General features: G+C 38.1%; 2 protein-coding genes across 3 annotated transcripts; both read right to left on the minus strand.

Moving 5' to 3' along the window:
• Window positions 1–717: 717 nt before the first annotated feature.
• LOC139946756 (uncharacterized) lies at window positions 718–6,865 on the minus strand. Its single transcript, XM_071944437.1, has 5 exons — window positions 6,748–6,865; window positions 4,690–5,899; window positions 4,235–4,354; window positions 3,504–3,708; window positions 718–2,913 (listed from the first exon to the last, which is right to left on the minus strand). Exons 2-5 carry the CDS (start codon window positions 5,893–5,895, stop codon window positions 2,552–2,554), a joined length of 1,893 nt encoding a protein of 630 aa, XP_071800538.1. The 5' UTR covers window positions 5,896–5,899; window positions 6,748–6,865; the 3' UTR covers window positions 718–2,551.
• Window positions 6,866–7,334: 469 nt separating this feature from the next.
• LOC139946764 (transmembrane protein 179-like) lies at window positions 7,335–16,052 on the minus strand. 2 transcript variants are annotated; one of them, XM_071944450.1, is made up of 6 exons: window positions 15,864–16,052; window positions 14,613–14,766; window positions 13,691–13,835; window positions 12,648–12,776; window positions 11,892–11,982; window positions 7,335–11,045 (listed from the first exon to the last, which is right to left on the minus strand). In XM_071944450.1, exons 2-6 carry the CDS (start codon window positions 14,758–14,760, stop codon window positions 10,893–10,895), a joined length of 666 nt encoding a protein of 221 aa, XP_071800551.1. In that variant the 5' UTR covers window positions 14,761–14,766; window positions 15,864–16,052; the 3' UTR covers window positions 7,335–10,892. The 2 variants fall into 2 exon arrangements, with proteins under 2 accessions (XP_071800551.1, XP_071800560.1); XM_071944459.1 differs by lacking the exon at window positions 15,864–16,052 and adding an exon at window positions 15,786–15,838.
• Between the last annotated feature and the right edge of the window lie 82 nt (window positions 16,053–16,134).

Raw genomic sequence — 16,134 nt, forward strand, 5'->3', positions numbered from 1 at the left:
AACCATAACTTAAGATGTTGAATAACGTATTCTCTTAGATGGATATTAAACATGAGTAGTTGTAACCTGGGACATCAAGAAAAATTAAAAGGCATGTGTCCTCAAAAACCAGGTAAAATACACAAAGCATTAATTACTCAAAAATGTTTGACAACAAATTCATTCAACAAAAGTTATAATGCTTGAGGACCATTAAATATATGTACTTAAAAAGTGATGTTCCTTTTAGTAACCCGAGAAATTAAATGCAATTCAAAACATAAATGAGCTTGAGCCCCTCCTCCAAACCGACCACTAGACGAGATTTTATAAAGTTCCAAGTTAGGTCGAAGCACAATCAAGCAACCATAAGTATGCATGAGGGTGGCCTAGGGGAAGCATGTGCCCCAGGTGCCCCAAGAAAAAAAAATACACGTAGTGCTCACAAAAAACAAAGAGGGAAAAACAAGGCCCCTGCCTCCAAGTAAAAGAGTCCTTGATATGCTGCTGTTGCCACCATCCTTGTCTTGTCCCCTGCCAACCATACCAATCATGACTAATGATTTTCATTATGCCAAAAAGGGAACTGACTATTTTCCTTCCAACCTCGGTTTGGTGACACTGGTTTGAATTGGGGAGACAAAAAATAAAAGATGGCTGCACAAGGTGTTTTGTTGGTCCTTTGGATTGACCTAACCACCAAACTTCTTTTGGTTAATTTTCTCCTTTTTTTGGGGGGGGGGGGGGGGGGTCGCAATGAGCGATGTTTAGGCTAGGGAATGAAGTGATTTACAAATAATTAATGTGCGTAATTCAACATAAATTAGGCCCAACAACGCATCCATATTTCTTACATACCCATACTTCTTATTTCTTACATACCCATACTTCTTACATGGTCAAGCTACTTTTCTGATAAACTGGTTCATTCATGTATGAATACTCCTGTGTGAGTGACCTTTGCTGTACATTACTAGAATTTTCCAAGAAGGGAGTATTTTTAAATTTACAAATGTCAGATGAATTTTGACAAAACGTAAAACTTCATGATAATGCATGGCAGTATATGTCTACAGTATGGGATATAATATCCTGTTGTATGAAAACACAAAATAGTTTATAATACTTTCTTAAAATGTTTTTTTTTTTTTCTTTCTATGGGAGCTTGGTATGCCATGCAGGGTTTGCCCTAAACCTTTTAGGTGATTGGCCAGCAAGACCACGAGCTTGTCATTTCAGTAATCTGTCAGTTTTTTTTTTACTAGTCAATATTTAAAAAGAAATAGGGATGCCTTTCAACACTGAAATAGTTAGCCGGACACTTCTGACTTCTGATTGGTCCTCATGTGTTTTAACTGTCATTTAGCAAGCGACTGTAAATAGTGAACATATTATTTATTCTAAACTGTTTATACACATTTTCAAAAAGGCGCACAAAATGTGGTTCATTCAAATTCACATTAGTCTCACAAATTGTTATATAATGAACATTACTCTTCATAAATATTAGTTATGCAGGTATACAATTATGAAGGTCCTAGGGTTATGATATATTATAGCACTATCCTCTACACTTTTGTAGAAACATTCTTTCACAAATGCCCACACAGTACAATTACTTGCAAATTTGTTTTCCTTTTACCCCAAAACCACAAATGAATTTTCTCCATTTGATTGGACTACATATAGATAATTTAACCATCCTTTGTACAACACAAGGAAAACCTTATTAGTAAGATTTTGATAGGTTTGGCAGCTAATTTTGTTTACATGTGTTAAAGCCATTGGACACTTCCGGTAAACAGTAATTTCCAAGGCCCACACTCTGTGTATCACAACTTCTATATAAAATAACAAACCTGTGAAAATTTAGGCTCAATAGGTCATCGGAGTCGGGAGAAAACAACGAGAAAACCCACCCTTGTTTCCGCGCGTTTCGTGTTCAAAATAAATCTGTAATTCTCGATGTCGAGAATTCATATTGTTTTAATGTTTTCTCAAAAAGTAAAGCATTTCATGGAATAATATTTCAAGAGAAGTCTTTCACCATTACCTTCTGTAAACCTTGTAAGTTATTTATAAATCTTTTAACTTTTTTTTTTTTTTCCCGTACCAAAAGTGTCCAATGGTTTTAAAGGGAGTGAACACTTTTGGTAAATACTCCAAAAATTGTATACTTAACTTACTTGGTAAAGATCACTGAAGAGCTGTTGAAATTGTATTTAAAAAAACATTTGAATCTAAGAAAGGCTGCAGGTCTGAAGCATTTCTTAGACATCTGAAAGCACCCAGTTCTACAGCACGATGGTAGGTTTTTACTTTCAATATGTTTTTGGAACTACGATGACAAATTCTGCCTGAATTTTCATATTATGCATTTTTCATTATTTTATGCATACCTTGGGACACACCAAGTAAGTGAAGATACTGGTCTTCTGGTCAATCACCAAAAGTACCCCCTGCCTTTAAACTATGATTGATTGAGGAAAGTTCTTAGTAAATGAACCAAAGGAGGGCTAGGGTAACAGATGACAGTCAAGTATCTCTCTTCAAGACAGCAAGTTGATCATCTTTACCATTCCTCCTCCTCATCTTCACCATCTTCATCCCCAGAATTATCGTCGAAATCATCGCTGTAGTCGCTAAACAGCTCAAACCCCTCATCAGTATCATCGGAATCAACAGAAGACCCAAATGAATCATCATCATCATCATCATCATCGTCATCGTCGTCATCGTTCATGCCGAAGTATCTTCTCAGGTTGACCCTCTCCTGGAGGATCTCGATGAAGTTGACGAAGTCGCTGTCCTCACTGCTCAGCGAATAGTTCAGGAAATCGTCACCGTCAAAGTCGTCATCCTCGTAGGCGTCAAAAGAGTGGTTGGCAAAGTTACCCCAACTACGTCCGTCCCGCTGGAGTGCTCTTTCATGGACTGGGAATGGGTGACAAAATAAATAAATTGGGTTTGATTCAAATAAAGATCTACATGTATAACAATAAATGCGTGGCCTCCCGCTGCATTGGTCACATGAGTGGCCAGTGCATACAGGCCTTGAACTGCGCTTGAACTTCGCTCTTGAAAGGGAACCTAAGGTACACTTCTATGAGGAAATTTTTTAACTTGTATTGGAACTTTGCAAAGAGCAAAGCATACTCTTAATTCCCATTCATAAATGCCCTCTGTAAAAAATAAAACAATTACAATTGTAGACACTGTGACAATCTGTTTCAAAGGGAAAAAAGTTTGTCAAATATTTCTGCTAAGTAACAACTTTGTATGCCTGAGCTTTAAAGCTTCTTGGAGAATTTTTGACGGTCCTTTTTCACAGTTTCCACCGGTAGTGTGCATGCTCAGACCTATACTGAGCATGTGCGCGCGCGCTCAGAGCCGCAAAAAAAAAGGACGTAATGTCTGCTGCCACCAGCGTCTCAAAAATCTCCCATTGTTCCCAAATCACAGGAAACATTTCCCTTAGAATTTCAGGGACATGTTTTTTGACATGAATTAAAACTTTTGTTTACCTTCTCTTTCTTTGATTGTCTCGAGTCGTTTCTTCTCCGCATCCTCTCCGACCCTGCGCGCAAACTTGATGATGAATGAATCCAATTTACCAATAGGGTTTCGGGCCGTGATGCTCGTACGGCATATTGGACACCAGTTGGTTCGCCTCTTCCACTGGTTGATGCAGTAACTACAGAAGGTGTGGGAACAGTTCAGCACAACAGGCTGCATAAAGAAATGAAAGATAGATATTCATAAAAAATATATGCATATGAAGTCATTTGAGCACGGTGCCTCTCGTTAAGGTAAAAAGGCCCATGCGCGTACACATCAGTGTGTTTTCTTTGCTTTGTCATCGTTTTACCTCTTAGAAGGCAATAAGGGACAATGTGGTTTAAGCAATGGAAAAACAAGATGGGCCAGGGTACTGTTTCACAAAGCGCTAAGATCTACATGTATCTTAACTATGGTTTGTTTGCCATTGTGATTTGTATTACGACATCACACTTTGCTTAGCAATTAAGATTGATAAGCAGTCAAGATCAATCGTAGTGAAATTGGCCTCAGCGGGGACCTCTAGCCTACTAGTGTATTATCAATAATGATCCCTTAAGTTGTGTGCATGTATACAACTGGCGTTCTTTGCACATAACTCGGTCAATTTTGAACGTTTTTTGTTTGAGCAAAGAAACAGCTACCAGTTTAGTCAGAGTCTAACTTGAATAACACATAAATAAGAAAGTTTACTCACAGCTATGAAGAGTTCCGAGCAAATACTGCATCGAAGTTCACTGTCAAGAAGCTGATACATCTCATTCAAGGCTTTCACTTTGGCTTCTTTGTATACGGTTGCTCCGCTTATTGACGGGCTCTAGATATAAATAAAAATCAATGTATTAAAATGATTAGACATTGGTTTGATACTGATTCGGTGTTCACTTGACTTCATGGAGGAATCAGTTTGTAATGTTTTGCATTTTCTTGGGCAAGAGAGCATTGAATTCAAGTTCTTGTGGTTAAGTCATTGGGGTATGAGTTCAGGTCCCGGTCGTTACACTTCTCTTTGAGCAATATGCTTTACTGTAACTGGTATAGACCTGCAAAGTTGATACTGTGTATGAAAAAACCTTTGGAGCGCAATGGCAGCTCAGGGCTGTATACTCCCCAGGGAGCTGAGAAAGTTTAAAGGAATTCAAATTGACTTGCCTCAGGCTCTTTCTTGTTGGTCATCTTCCAAGCTCTACAGTAAATATGTGTCTTCTCTCTTGGCACCCTACGTAGACTGTATTTGTGTTTCCCAGCCAAGCTACTTGTCCAGCTCACTCCGTCCCAGCGATGTCCGTACTTCACCATCTCCGTTTCAATTCGGTCTCTCATCTCTAAAACCTTGTTCTGTAAGTCAACCCAAGTTTTCTGCAGCTGCTTCTTCAGTGCACTCTTCTTCAGCTCGTAGTTCCTGGATTGCTCAACAGAGCTTCGCTTTACATTACGTACTTCTTGTTTCTTCTGATTGAATTTTTCTCTCCAGTTTTTGTGAAGCTGTATATACATAGCAGTCCGGTCGCTCTCCAGTTTGCGCTTGCTTGCCTCAAGTTGTCTTTGTATGCGCATGTCTTCCAGTTTAATTCTCTTCTTATCTTGTGATTGCACCTTCTCTCTTACTTTCTGTACCTCTCTTTGAATACGAATTCGTCGGCAGCCCAACGATGCTCTAGCACTGTCTCGGTCTCTAGCCAGTTGTACTCTTAGTCTCTCTACTCTGGTTTGTTCATCCAATATGTGTTGCCGAACTAAACCGATCCTGACTTTCACTTCTGTATGCCTACTTGTCAATGCCTCTACACTGTCTTTATCGCTGCCACATTTGGGTGCGTCCAAGATAACTTGAGCACACTTTTTTCTTTTCTTCAAAGGGCTACTGTTGTTCACCAGTTCATCTTTCACCAACTTTTCATCACTTTGACATCTTTTCAAGACTTTCTTCTTGGGTTTAACTTTTGAACTCTTACTTGAATATTTTCTCTTTTTGCTGTCTGACGTTTTGGTTGTAGATTTCTTTCTATGTTCTTTCCCTGAAGAGCACTCCTTCGAGAGACAAATACCAGAAACTGACCCTTCGCCAGGCTCTCCAACTCTTGTGTGATGCACACACTTCAAAGAACCTAAATGCTCCTCACTTAGGTCAGGCTTAATCGGGTGCGGTTCATTTTCCCTCGATCTTAGGGCAGTTTCTGGGTGCTTATTTTGTGCAGTTCGGTTCTCAACCTTTGACTCATTTGACTTCCAAGAATGTTGGGTTCTCGGTGAAATCACCTTACTACAGTTTGGCTTGAGGTGTTTCCCATTTTCGATTTGATGATGACTATTGCGGTCAAGAAGTAGTTGTTGATATGCTCTCCTGGTTATAGGCATTTTGCTGTAAAAAAAAACACATACAAAATGTATTATATAAATGAATATTAAATCAATAATAGTGTCGGGTTTGCTACTGATTTTTTATGCATTTCGGGTAGTGGATGTAGATCAACATCTGTTTTATAAAGCACCCTTATTGCATCAGCGGCAAAGGCCAAGCTGACCCTTCTTTACCACACAACAAGGACGTGCATAGTATTTACTAGTATTTTAGGTAGGGCACCCGTCTATAATATTAGTTACAGAGTCACAGAGTCCAAAAGATGGTTTCTCCGATTCTGGTCGTGAGCTTAACATTTTTTTCAAAATCAATTTAGAGAACAAATAATGTAAGAGTGTCAAAATGCCTTGTTGCATCTTCTTTCAATAATTAATAGACATGTCGAGAACGAGAAGCCAGTAGTCAGTACCACTAAGCACTATGCAGTGGTTGGTTTTTGTTCTAATTTTACTTTTTTAGCTATGTATTTTTTTATGTGTGCTTTTTCCTGTCACTTTGGGCTGGATTTTGGGTGTGTGAAAATCATAGCAAATTAACATACATTGCATCGTTTACATCAACAATTTTCTGTGGCACAAGGAAATACCTTGGAGGATGGCCTGACCGAGGGTATATCAGCGCCCCAGTTACAGGGTTACCATATTCTTTGGGTTGGCAAAAAAAGGACTCCTGTACAAGCAAGGGTCGACTTGTCCAAAGCACGTACACGTACACTCACACCACTGCTGTCAACTTCACAACATCTAAGAAGTTCTGATTTCTAAATAAATCTGAACCAACACTTGTCAGTCATATTGGTCATATTTCGGTTGTTGAGAACATTCAAAAAGCAAGAATAAGCTGCTTACCTGATCAGCTTTAATACAGGAGCTGGAATGGAGGTTTCAGACCCAAAAAGAGTTTACTGCAAGGAAGCGCCAAGTTTTTACTCTGAAATCTTCGGCACCGGATGGAACGAAATAACAATGACTGGCCGTATACTGACTAAAGAGGGGGCTAGACTACACAGCGAAGCAGAATTATTTTGTGTTTTTATGTAAATAGATTTAAAAACAAAGTTATTCAAATAATGAACTATTGTTTCCTTTTTTTTTTTTTTTTTTTTGACCTCACCCTCTGAAAACAAACAAACAGACAGACAGACAGACAGACAGACAGACAGACAGACAGACAGACAGACAGACAAACAGACAAACAGACAAACAGGCAAACAGACAAACAGGCAAACAGACAAACATGCAAACAGACAAACAGTCAAACAGACAAACAGACAAACAAACAGACAAAAGACAAACAAACAAAAGCACATTCAACACCCCCAAAACGATTATAGAACAACTAAAAACCATAATGGGAAAAAGTCCAGCCAAAACCCACTGCAAGACTTTTAGTATAAGTTCTGAACATCAAAAAGAAAATGATATAACAATGGAAATCAAAAACTTCAAGAATGTTTTATTCAATTAACTTTTCTTGTACTACAATTATTTAAACTCCAGTATGAGTTTGTCAAGCACTCTTTAAGAATACCTTTAAGAATATGCAACAAAACATATTACCAACTGTTGTACAGCTAACTCATTATAGTTCTTTATTTTCCTAAATAATAAATATAACAAGTTTACAAAAATACACTATGGTGGAAATGGGAAAGCAAAAAATTCAGCTCTTCACTGAACAACATTTTGAAAATATACGGACACAAAAGTGACTGCTGGTTAAAAAAGTCAGATGTCTTTGATATGGAGAGTTCAAATGACATTTCAACCAGATACCCCATAGACACCCATCATCCTCAAGAGATACCCATATGTCAACTAAACATCAGTATAGACTAGCAGACACCCTTGTTCCCAAGAGACACCCAACCTCAAAAAGAAATAACCCAGATACATAAAACATATATCCAGATTCCGGGCCAAGCGAAAGCCATTTTGCAAATACACCCAGATACCCAAGAGAAACCCATATTCCCAAAAGACACCCATTTGTCATTACACACCCAAATACCCAAAGAATCATACACGCCCAAAAAGACACCCAGATTCCTAAAATACACCTAGACGCTCAAAAGACACCCAAGTGCCCTTAGCTGGTTAGACCATAATTAATGAGCCATAAACCAACAAGTACTTCAAATCCAAAATGTTGACGGACAGAATTGTTCAGGGACAGTTTTAAACAAGAAAGCACCTTATTAGAAGAACCCTTAGACCTGATAAAGCATATGAAACTCTATAATAATTAAACTGTGAACTTTTTACTTTACAGATAAGATTACCAGTTAATTTGTTATTACAGAACAAAACCGAAGTAAATTCTTTAATCGTGCAAAATCTCGAGTAGAAATGAATAAAAGACCAATAATAGTTTCATTTCAGGCTTGTTGTGCACGTATTTCTTTGAAATCTGTATACATAAGTAGTGTGCAAGTTGACAGCAGAGTAAAATTTCATGGTTCTGCTTACTGTCCTTTAGAGTCACTCACTTTACAGGGCGCCGTAAGCGCAGAATTCTGTAGTTAGCAGAGCCGAGAAATTGGACCCTGCTAGCTACGGTTACAACTGTAAATGAATCACAGTAGGACTAAGTCATGTCGATTCCTTTAATTATACAAAATGTCATGCTTTACGTTTAGTTTGTAAGTAAAAAAAAAAAAAATTAAAGACAAATTTACGGTAATTTTTGTTTAAATAGCTATGCAAAAGAAAAAACAGTGAAAAATATATGGAACACATGTTTAAAACAAGATGTTCTGTCAAAGAAAGATTGTACCCTTTTGCAATTAAATTTGCATAACAAGTGAAATATCTCAAACTTATACAGTTTCTACAAAATAGGTACAAATATGTGACAAATATGTGACATGCTTACTTTCTGTGAAAAAAACCCACACAGAAGTTCATGTTTTTAAGTATCATTTTAGAAAGATATGATAAATATTTCAAAAGGCTGGCTAAATATTGGGCATTGTCTATAAATGGACTTATTTTACATATATATGATGCAGAAAAAACTCAGGTCGTAGAGCACTGACACAGTAATCCGAAGGTCTCAGGTCCAAGTCCTGCTCTTGTCAATATTCATTGTTCAGTTCAAAATTATTTCAAAATTTACCCATTCAAATTTCCCTTGTGGTTTACTTAGACTTTCCCATGAAATAATATTCTATAATTACTTTCACTGTACAGGTGTTTGGCAAATGATATGGTGTTTTGCAGTAGGCAGATGAACAAAAGCATATTGCATTGCGCCAGCATCAGCCCCATGCAAAAAGGTGCACTAATGAGCCCTTAATTTTCATACCAGTATTGTGCAATTTACATGTTTCACGGGAAGGGTCAAAAACATTCAGTTATGTGAGATATACAACATTTAGGCTTATTTTCTACAAATTTACTTTTAACCAACAGAACCCGTTCATATTTTCAGCCCATTTAATGAAAAATTGCATTATTGTAGTAAACTGGTCGGTAATCTTTTTGTAGTATTTAATTGCTTTATAATGTTCTTAATAAAAAAAAGTTATCTGCTTTCACTTAGTGAGAGTATCATACATTGTGACCAACAAGAATCAATTATGAACTCTAATTCAGAAAAAGAAAAGAAAATGAATGCAGCAAAAGTGAAAAGAAGTGTGAAAAACCTACTTTTAAAGTAAGGCAGTGATTGTATACAAATTTCTCAAATCTTTTTTTCAAAAAAGTGGTTATAATCAAATGCCATAATCCCAAAGAATTTACAACTATACACGATTAAGTTATACACAAATGACTAAACCTTATTATAAAGTATCAAAATACCAAATCGGTTTTATAAAGGTGTCTAAATCGCCCACACACCACAGGAAAGTGGAAAAAAAATCACTGCCAATAACTTCAATAGTGTTTTCAACTCAATAAAGGCTTTTACTGTAGTGTTTATTACAAACCTCTTTGTCCGTGTTACAAAAAGAACAGGAAAGGCATTCCCATAGTAGAAAAAATAACCCTGATTTCAGTAGAAAAAAAGTATGTCTTAACTCACAAAGATTACTTAATATTTTAAACCAACGTTAAAAAAAAAGGTGTTTCTTTACCATTGGAGATAAATCAAAGCCCATTTTGTGGCCGATTTATTTTTCTTCAAACTTTATTCTTTTATTTGTTTTTTAAGCCTCACAAATTTAGGGTTTTAACCAGGCATATCAATCTTATCTAAAAAAGATTGAGATGCCATGCTTGGCCATCGTGCCAAGGATGGCTGAATTGCAATATTGAGTTGACAGAAGTCTGGCAAAATTAGCTAATGGAATTTGCTTAGAAAGCTTATTATGTGAGTAACAGTCAATGTGTGCACGTGTGCCACATGTCACTGTTGTTTTTTTGTAGTAGACTGGCAAGTCATGAACTCAAATTATATTTCTATGCCAAGGTGCAGTCATCAAATGTATTTTTCTGGCAATCAGAAAATTGTGACCAAACTTAGGTTGGAAATCAAAATAGTCTGGTCCCATTTCAGCCCAGCTAAATCAGCCTGTCTGCCAGTGTTGAAGAATAGGCAGCACACGCGATCTAGTGTAGCTGTAGCCAAAGTTTCAGACATGGCCTTAGATCCGTATATATGTGTGACCGGTGAAAATTGTATGGTTTTGTTTTCTCTGATTAATTTGTTTTATTCCCTTTGATCTTAACAAAGAGGTAGATCTCCATGGTTTTACTCTTTTATATGTATTACTTCTTTGTCTTGCCTGCCATAACAGTTTATTGTATCTGTGGGAATTGTTCTTCAGCCAATCTTAATCTTAATCTTTGCACCCCAAGGTCATTGTTTATTCGTACAAGACAATGACAAAAATGATATGTATAAGACAGATTCATGTGTGGGAAAAAGTGGCATTGAGAACAATTTATGTATACTCACAATCACCCTTTTTGTAGACGAAGAATATAAAAAGATGGCAAGGAGAGTGATGGGGAAGAGAGGAAGGCAAAGGTTGGGGGCGGGGGCATCTTTAAAAGTCTGGCTGTCTGTAGTGACCAAGAAGTCTTTGTCTTTCCCGGGACAGGCTGCGTATGATGGACTCCTGCTGGTTGTACTTGATCAACTTGATGATGGAGAAAATGCTGAGGAACAGCCAGATCAGAAGTTCAGACCAGAGTCCAAACTGTAAAAATAATAATACCAAAACAAGCTTATATGAAGAATCAACCTTCCACAAGAAGTGTGACAAACTCGAAACAATTTTAAAGTAAAGTGAGTCAAGGGTTGATTTTTTCACAGAACACTATTAATAATTTAGGGGGCTAATCATCCTTACTCACAGCTAGAGCTGAATTGTGAATGACGCATCTGCAACGTGTTCGAGAAGTAGGCATGCAAGGGCGCCTTCAGCTGCCAGCCACATCAACCCATTATGACCACAGAGCACAGCCAAGATCGAAGTTGTTTGATATTTCCCCGAGGGAAAAAAACGGATAGTATGGAAAACCCTTTGTGGCACAGCAGAGAACCAACGCATAACTCAACTCACATAATATGACCCTGGCCGGGGGTTGAACCGGGGTCACCTTGGTGAGAGGCGAGCCCTTTATGCACAAGCCAACCGTGCCACCCTATTGGTAATTACTCAAAATAATTATTAGCATAAAACCTTACTTGGTAACGAGTAATGGGGAGAGGTTGATAGTATCAAACATTGTGGGAAACGACTCCCTCTGAAGTAACATAAGAAAGAAGTAATTTTCCACAAATTTGATTTTGAGACCTAGGATGTAGAATTTGAGATATCGAAATCAAGCATCTAAAAGCACACAACTTTGTGTGACAAGGGTATTTTTCTCTTTCAGTATTATCTCGCAACTTCGATGACCAATTGAGCTCAAGTTTTCACAGACTTTATGCATATGATGAGATACACCAAGTGACAAGACTGGTCTTTGACAATTACCAATAATGTCCAGTGTCTTTAAGTCTCCCATTGGTCTCAGAGATACTCCTGAATCTTGCTTACCTGCACCATTCCCAACTCCACTGCATAGTTGTCTGGCTTGATATGTTTAAGTTTTACCCAAATCTGATCTTCAAATCCAGCCAAAGAGCAGCTGCAAGAACAAAAAATAATCAAATAAAAATAACCATGGCTCAGAAAAATTTTAAATATCAACTTAATTCAATTCAATTTACATTTATTTCCACAAACACATTTCCACAAATAATACATAGCTACATCGCAATGTATACATAAATAAATAAAATACAGAAAGAAAAAAAATAAATAAGGGGAAAGCATATGGAAGCAAGGCCAAAAATAAGCCAGGTAGCTTGTAGCAGTCTGCCTTTACAAAAAAAAATACATAATCTGTGGAACTTAAACATTATGTGGGTAGTTCCACAAAAAATTTTTATGATTGACAGCCTCCATCTCTAAACTGACGGAGATGTGTCAAGTTTAGGTTGATCAATGAATTCTATAGTGATTCAGCATGTGACACATCAGATTTAAAACAACACACAAAGTAAAACACTGTAATTTTATTGAAAAGCACAAGACCTGCTAAGCACAAAAATTGCTAAGCATGAACTTTCTTCCTTAACAAAAAAATGTGATTTTCAGGGTAAGCAAACAACGGCTGGATACCAGTAACAAGCAATATGTAACAAATTAAAATTTGGTTGGCAATCCTGTTTTTATCAAGGGAAAAATTTCATGCTAAGCAAACCTTTGTGCTTAGCAGCTCTATGAACTTGGGACCTGTAAGGATTTTACCTTGATGCTGCTTGCTCAATCAGTCGACACCAAGCTGAATAACCCTCCGTGATGTTGATGGCCGAGATAAAAACCATGACAGTTATGATGACATTTCCAATGAACGTCCCAAAGGCACCAATGAAAGAACTGAAAAAGAAAACAAAAACTTTGAGGTGAAGTACTATTTTATTTTATAAATACCTCAGGCAAAAACACTTATGAGTCGACTTGAGCATACTGGCCTTGAGGGAGGGGAGGGGAGGGGGGGGGGATTTCTTGGACTTGCACTCCAGTTTTTTCCAGAAATGTTTTATGGGGAGTTAATTCAATTCGGCAATGAGATGGACTGCGTGTGATGTCATTGAACGCCATCTTTAATCACAAACAACGAGAAAGTGCACCTGTGTACCTGCTGTGCACGACTCTCTGCCAATGATAGCCTTTTACAAGTGTATGTTTCATCAACGATGGCAACCAATGCAAGCAGGGGTCTACAGATTTACATAACTATGATGATTACTATTGCAGCTTTCTGGTTATGAACCCAAGGATCAGAGCCCTCTCAAAAAGCACCTTGTACTGTAACCAGCATGTCTGAAGGAACTTATAAAGATGAGAAAAATACAGATTTAGACGTGGGAGGCAAACCCCTACCTGGGAGAAAACCCACAGATGCGGTTGGGACTAAAAACCTAATCCACAGGCACAAACCAGGGCCCAATTTCATATACCTGCTGAGCAGAAAATTCTGCTAAGCAAATTTGTTGTCTCGGCAAAAAAGGATTGGGTACCAGTTGCAGCATTAGTAACTGTGTGGTACTCCGGCTGGTATTCTATTTTTGCGAGGCAAAAGTTTGTTGTGCTATAAGCAAGTTTGAGCGCTTACAGGCTTTATGAAATTGGACCCAGGCGCTGATCTGAAGCTGAATAAGAGCAGAGATCTACAGAGGTCAAAGGTAGGGGAAAAACTACGTTGACAACCTGGAACGTTTTTCAAAAAAATACATATAAAAAATTTCTTACGAAGCGACAAGGCACATTGTCTTGTTGTCCCTACTCACCTGTCTGTCTCGTAGAAGACATGGAAAGACAGTCGGACCAGCTGAGCAATAGAGACCAGCAGAGCTACAACACCTATGGTGATGGCAAAGTTACAACCACCTGGAGATCCCCAAGTTTTTATTGTTACCACCGACGTCTTGGGATCTGATGTTAGTAAAAAACAAAAACAAAACAGCAAGTTAGTCCGGAGGTCGTTGGTTTGAGTCTCACACCAGTCAAATTTTCTTTGATCAATCCTCAATTCATTTAAAATTCACCCAGTCAGTTTCCCTTGTGGTTAATAAATATTTGATATCTGAAATAAAAAGCTGCGATCCCCTTGCTGATGCTTCCCAGGTTGTGCTTCTACCTGGCACTCCTGAACAAAGATATTGACAAAATAGGCAAACCACCAACAAAGGGCTAGATAGCTCAATTGGTAGAGCACATGCACTTTAATCCGGAGGTTGTTTGTTCGAGTCCCACTCAAGTCAAGTTTTCTTTGTTCAACCCCAAATCAAAAATAAAACCTAGCAATAAACTACAAGGGTAACTGATCAGGTAATTATCAATAAATCCTGGACTGAACAAAGAAAATAGTGACTACAGTGGGATTTGAACTGGAGCATATCGTTTACGTACAAGTGGTGCTCTACAAACTGGGCTGCATGTAACTGGCCTTTAGTTGGTAGTATCTCTATTTTGTAAAAGAAATTGTGGGGGGGGGGGTGCAAGTCAGGGCTTTTTAAAAAATGAAACCTTATCAAAAGACCAGCAAAACGTTACAGATGGTAAAAATGGTTACAAAGTATTAAGTTCAGGTAAAAAATAACAGAAAGTGTTTGAAAATTCTAATTCACCTATATTTAAACAATAAGATCGAATTCTAGGGTTGTAACCCCTCACAAGGCAAAACAGTTTAACAGAGCAACAAATACATACCAACACTACCATTAGGAAACAGCAAGCAGTTTCCATTAAAATCATTATTTTTATTCACTGCCATCGGTGCAAAGACAAAGAAGGAAAAGATGGCGCACAAGAGGTAGGCCGTGACCTGGCAGAGCATGAGGATGTTTCCGATTCCCATGGTGAACTTGACAGGAAAAGGGCAAAAAAACAACAAATAGGAAATGAATAACCATTTTAAAAGCGGAGTGGTTAACAAAAAGAGGAAGTCCACTCATAAAAAGTGGGTATTCAATGTAAACAAACCAAGCCAGCGATTTTGAGTGCATTAAAACCTAGCCCAGGTTGGACTCCTCCGTTGCAGGCAATGGCAGTGGCACTGAATGACGTCCTACCAGGGCTACATAATCGTAAATTAAAAAAGTTGGTAGATCCCCTTTGATGTCTCAAATCCGACCTGATGGTCTCAAATCCGACCACAACATGGTTTTAATGTACAGGGCTACATTAAAACCATGTTGTGGTCGGATTTGAGACCATCAGAGGTCGGATTTGAGACATCAAAGGGGATCTACCAACTTTTTTAATTTACGATATCTTCACTAGACTAGTAACTTTTTTATGTCTGTGTACCAGTACTATCCTCCTCTTGAGCTCATGAGTTGAGAATTGAGAACGATTTCTTATTTTTGAAGTGATTCACAAGTAACCAATGAATTGTGGAATTCATTGTCTTGTTTTTAAGTTGTAGGAAAGCTATATATAGTATGGAACAAAGGGTAGCTACCAAGTACAAAGGAGTGCAGACCACAGGCACAGCTAGGCTCCTGAGTCCTAGGTGTAGGTGTGGAATAGAAATGGGAAAAGTTTCCGTATGGCGCCACCACTTTTTCATTCGAAATAAAATAATACAGTATCTAATTTACCTGATTGATATATCCCTTTTTGTAAAAATGAGTGAAAAAGTGGTGGCGCCATACGGAAAGTTATCCTAGAAATGCAGTGGGTTGTTGTGGCACGAATGTGTAGGGGACGGGGTTGGGGGCGTGTCACCAGTCATCGATATTTGTAAATTGTAAACTGTCACTCGGCCTTTTCTCTCGTATAGTAAAATACCTGTGTTTGGTTATTAAGATACATTGGTCACGGTAATAACGTTGATGTTTTAAAAAGTAGCGGACATTCGACATTGAAATCGACCCTCACCCATCCACCACCACTTTCTCCTCACCGACCCAGGCATCACCCAGTCTCAAACATGACAAAAACGAAATCCAAACTTACAGTTTGACTGGCGACACAGTTTCAGTTCACCCGGTGGAGGAATGCTGAACCCAAAGATTGGATGGTTATTAATAAGGATACACTTGATATAAACAACGATTGTTTTGACTTTAGAAGTTAACGTATGCTGCTAAATTAGTGCAAAAACAAGTTACGTTTACGAATTACAAGCGTCACGAGTAAATGACATTACACTGCTCTGGTTTGAGTGGCGATGTAACAGCGCCCTCTTTCGACGAATTTCTCAACTTTTAGTACCGTATTGTTTATC

This window comes from Asterias amurensis, chromosome 1, assembly GCF_032118995.1.
Source record: "Asterias amurensis chromosome 1, ASM3211899v1".
NCBI classification, from domain to species: Eukaryota; Metazoa; Echinodermata; class Asteroidea; order Forcipulatida; family Asteriidae; genus Asterias; species Asterias amurensis.